Source organism: Phalaenopsis equestris, unplaced genomic scaffold, assembly GCF_001263595.1.
Source record: "Phalaenopsis equestris unplaced genomic scaffold, ASM126359v1 Scaffold000428, whole genome shotgun sequence".
Taxonomy (NCBI): Eukaryota; Viridiplantae; Streptophyta; class Magnoliopsida; order Asparagales; family Orchidaceae; genus Phalaenopsis; species Phalaenopsis equestris.
The window spans coordinates 1338561-1343364 of record NW_018164869.1 but is presented as its reverse complement, the minus strand read 5'-3'; the positions used below and the strand labels follow the sequence as shown (position 1 = coordinate 1343364).

Below are 4804 nucleotides of genomic sequence, written 5' to 3'. Positions count from 1 at the left end.
AGAGCGTCGGTGTTGTCTGGTTGGGGTGGACCGATTCCAGTAAGGCGGAAGGATGGGGGGCCGCCAGGTCGGAGTGCGAGAGCCTGCATCAGTGCCGGCCACTGCATCCCCTGTTTCATGCTGAAGTCGATGACATGAACACGCCGACAGCCGGCGAAGGCTTCGAGGATGGCTTGATTGGCGGTGAAGTGGGCGAACTTGAGGTAGGGACAGCTTTCGTAGAAGTGCATCTGAAGGATATCGGAGAAAGCGGAATCCAGAGAGCAGTCCTGCTGTGGGTGAAGACGATAAATTTTGCGGGCGAGAGCTTCGGCGAAGTAGCCGGCAACCTTACGCATCGCACCGCCCTGAGAAGAGGCGAGCACTGAGATCTGCCTAACGAGCACGTCGGCCACTTTGTAATTCTCCTGGTAAACCGCCTCAGCACAGGCCATAAGCGCATGGACTAGACGGATCCCCACCTCCTGTGTGTCCACCATGACCACGGGCACCGCAGAAGATACCTCGGTACCGGATGCAGGGGGCAGCAAAGACCCAATCGTTGGAGAAGTTTGCACGATCACACCACCGCCAGATCCTCCTCTGGAAGATGAAGAAGACGACGAAGTTTTCATCCGCTTGCGATCTCGAGCTCCACTCTCCATCTGGGGCTCCGATCCGTACACGACGTGCCTCCAACGCTGCTCTGCCTAGCGGTGAAGTCAGGGTGGACAACGGGACCCGACGGGGCAGGAAAATCTACGGAGGTTACGGTTGAGGACTCCGTGGTGGTGAGTGCATCTGCAGGGTCGAAGAAGGCCGTCGAGGAGTGAGCAGACGCCGGCGCTTGCGGCAGGGTGTAGGCACCAGAATTAAGGACGCTCCACGGGGCGCGCGGGTTTGTAGCCGCTAAAATTAGGATGCATCGCCGGCGGAAGCGGTAGAGGCGGCGCGCTGAGCTCCGAGAGCATGCTTTCCAGCCAGTTCGACAGATCGGAAGGGTTATAGTGCACAGTATCAGAAGCAAGGTGAGTAAGCAGCGCATCTTCCTGCGCCGCGCTGCCTCCTATCGCCATATCCAGCTGCTCCAGCTTCTGCGCCACGTCCGCCATATCAGAGGACCTCACCTTGTACCCAAGCTCAGCAAGAAACTCATCCATGCCACCATCCACCTCCTCCTCCAACCCCATCAAGCTCCCTCTCCCGATCGCCACCATACCAGGCGGCGCCGGAGCATACCCACCAACACTCCTCCCTCCAACGCTCTCCATGAACTCCCTCTTCATAGCAGGTGCCATTTTGGGGAAACGGGTCGATATTTGAGTGGAGCGGAAGGTTTCCCCGATTTCAGCTTCCGCGAAGCGCAGATGTGACTCTCGTAAGGGCTCGATCTTCAAAAACAAGCACCCAAAATAGCCACCGAGGGATGGAACAAAAGATCAAAGAAAGGATCGGAAAGGTAAAAACCCTAGACTACGCACCGAGAGCTAATCAGAAAGAAAGGACGAGGGAAGAAAAAGGGAGTAGAAGGATGAGCTTCGGCATCAATAAATGGGCAGCGTTTCTCAACCCCATCATATTTTTATATTATACATACAATCTATATAGAAGATAATAAATAAAAAAATTCAAAGGTGGGTCTGTGAGCAAATAGAGGCCTTGCCACTGCCTATAATATTTCTTTATCTTCTCCCTTCATTCTTACCCAAACTCACTCATTAATTCATTTATAGTATCTCAATAATGCAAATTTAATGATTCTAAGTACTAACTAATGTTTCGATAAGGGGAACTCGACGGGCATAAAATCATTTACTTCTAAGATTAGTAAGTAACTCGATTGATGGATGAATGATCGATAGTTGAAGAAATTAATATGGGTCCGTCTCATGAAATGCTGACATGTTGGCAAAATTTTCAAAAGTTTATATTTAATGTTGTCAATAAATCTCTCATTCTTATATGAGAGGGTAGATAAAGTTGAGAGATGGGAACTATTTTTAAACGTAAAGAAAAGAGGAAAATGGGAGCTAAATTTGAACTCGCAAGGATAACTTTAAGCAAATGAATACAAGTGATCATTGATCAACATAAGCAAATTTTGTGGACAACTGTTATTATTTGTATATAGTTGTTTGATTAATATGCCTAAATTGTTATTACAATTCTAATACTTTGAAGCTGTTGTTATCTAACTAATGGTATTGTTATTCAACAACTCTTCTACAATAATAATAGAGGGATAAACAAGTTTTGCACCATCGTCTTTTCTAGTTTAAGAGAAGAGTGAAACTCTAAACTATAATTGTATAGTGAACTATTTTAAGGAAGCTGAACCACTTAATTTCACCTTTTAGTTTTCACATAAAATCTAAATCTCACTTATCACTTCTTTCTATATGTGAGTTGAATATTTACATTAAGATTATACTTAATTTTTCTCTATTATTGAAGGTTACATATCACATAAGAATTTAGAATCATTTATGAGAAGTTGTTTCACATTGACAAGCTCCATATGCATTTCTTCAATTGCCAACTTATGTAATACTTATAATAATAGAGCCTCTGGCTCCAACAACTATCATTCTATAGAATAATATCTAAATTAGAAACATCAAATTATGATTTTTCCTTGTGCTATATGTGTTACTCTTGCTTGTAAACTTGCAACAAGTTTGTCCTTCAAAGATTGGGTTTGCAAGATGGCGAAATCTCAAAATAAAATCATTTGAACTCTACGGAATGGCTCGATGGTTACCATCGACATAATTACTAAGGGTTGACCTTCCTAAGATCAACCACTAATTAGGATGGTTCAACTTGCATACGTCCATCCAAATCCTCCTTACCCTTCCTCCATCAAGATAATACATTAACCGACGATTAATTGACGAACCATAACCATCACTATAAATTTAAAAATACGCTATATTTAATCATAGCTTGATCATCAGTTATATAACTGACGTAAATGTTGCATTTTCGTCAAAAAAGTGTCGCGATTCTGTTGATAAACCGTCGCCCGATCGGTTAACCATGGGAATTTACAGACTACTCTATCCATAGCAAAAGAGCAGCACTTTATCCAGACTTCGCTTGTTCAATAGACCGTCGGAAAATTTTTGCTTGTTCGATAAACCCTCGTAAAACTGTCAATAAGTCATCAAAAACTTGTACATAATATATATGTTCCAAATTGTATCTCTGATGGAATGGATGGCCAGTGTAGGGGGGATTAAATCTGAAAATAATATGTAATTAGTTCTCTAGTAAATAAAAAAGACACAAGGAAGTAATGTGAGCAAAAATTAAAACTTATGTGCTCTCCACTGCCCTGAGCTGATAATGACTGCTCGTGCTGCTCGAACTCAACGACACATCAATAGTAGCCGGTGCTGAAGGTGCTAGTAGTGTCGTGGTCACGGCCGGTGGTTGTGGTGGTGTCGTTGCCACAAGTGTTGGCAGTAGTGGTCTAATGGTTGGTGGCGGTGGCGGTGGCGGTGTCATGGCTAGTGGTGGTAGTGGTGTGGGGTCGTGATTGGTGGAGGAAGTGGTGTGGTAGTAGGGACTCGAGGCGGTGCCGATGTGGTGCTTTTAATACCACCACGTGCACGGCCTCATCGACTTACAGACTTCCATAAGCCAACATGTCCCTTGATGGGGGGCATACATTCCCTTCCTCTAGAAGTCGTTTACAAGCAGAAAAAGTAAATTTAATTAGTACATTTATGTATTATTAAATTTGAAAGTGCAATAATATGCAATAAAAAAAAAGTAACACTAAATTGCATGCGTACAATTTACAAACTTGAAATTGAAAAAAATAAAAGAACGCAGTAAACAGAAGAGAAAGTTATAAAGTGCAATTTACAAACTATTGAAAGTGAAAATACAAAATCTTAAAGTGGTTAAATCCTGAAAACTGTTTGGTATGTTAATAAGTAAATCCAGAGAAAATGTTGAGTGTCATATTTTCATTTAATTCTAATAAATTAAGATCATTTTTTTACAATCTTCCCAAGTCTTTGTATGTGGTCTACCTTTGCCTTTCTTGACATAAATCGAATCTAAAACATCTACTCTCTTAGCGGGATCATCAGATAGTCGACGTTTAATGTGACCAAAACAACTAGGACGAGTCTCTCATTTTTGTCCGCCACAGGGGCTACATTAATATATTCACAGATATATTCATTTCACATTTTATCTTTAAGTGTAAAGTCACTCATCTAGCTGAGCATTCTAATCATAACAACACTTAACTTAATTTTATGCTTCTTTTTTAAAGACCAACATTTTGTGCCATAGAGCCATGCAGTTCTCACCACCAACAAGTACAAGCGTTTAACCCACTAAGTGGGTTTGGCTACATGAATCCTTTTTCTCCATTCTGTTTTATTGAGTGTCATATTTTCATTTAATTCTAATAAAGTAAGATCATTTTATACAATATACCCAAGTCTTTGTAGGTGGTCTACCTCTACATTTCTTAACATAAATCAAATCTAAAACATCTACGCTCTTATCCAGATAATCAGATGGTTGGCGTTTAATGTGACCAAACCATCTAAGATGACTCTCTTTAATTTTATCTACAACAGGAGCTACATTACCCCTTTCACATATATATTCATTTCACATTTTCGTAGTAGTGTAAAGCCACTCATCCACCAGAGCATTCTCACCTCTGCAATACTTAACATAATTTTATGCTTCTCTTTTAGAAGCTAACATTCTATGCCATAGAGCATTACAAGTCTCACCACCAACTAAAACAGGCCTTTAACCTACTAAGTGGGCTACATGAATCCTTTTCCTTTAC

At 41.7% G+C, this 4804-nt stretch overlaps 1 protein-coding gene across 1 annotated transcript in view; it reads right to left on the bottom strand.

The window, feature by feature from the left end:
- LOC110027425 (DELLA protein SLR1-like) overlaps nucleotides 1–1557 on the bottom strand; it is a 2697-nt gene extending 1140 nt beyond the window's left edge. The window contains exons 1-2 of the mRNA XM_020728870.1: nucleotides 867–1557; nucleotides 1–680 (exon numbers count right to left, since the gene is read on the bottom strand). Of these exons, the coding sequence (XP_020584529.1) occupies nucleotides 1–680; nucleotides 867–1277 (1091 nt within the window). The 5' untranslated portion in view covers nucleotides 1278–1557. The remainder of the gene's footprint in view (nucleotides 681–866) is intronic.
- Between the last annotated feature and the right edge of the window lie 3247 nt (nucleotides 1558–4804).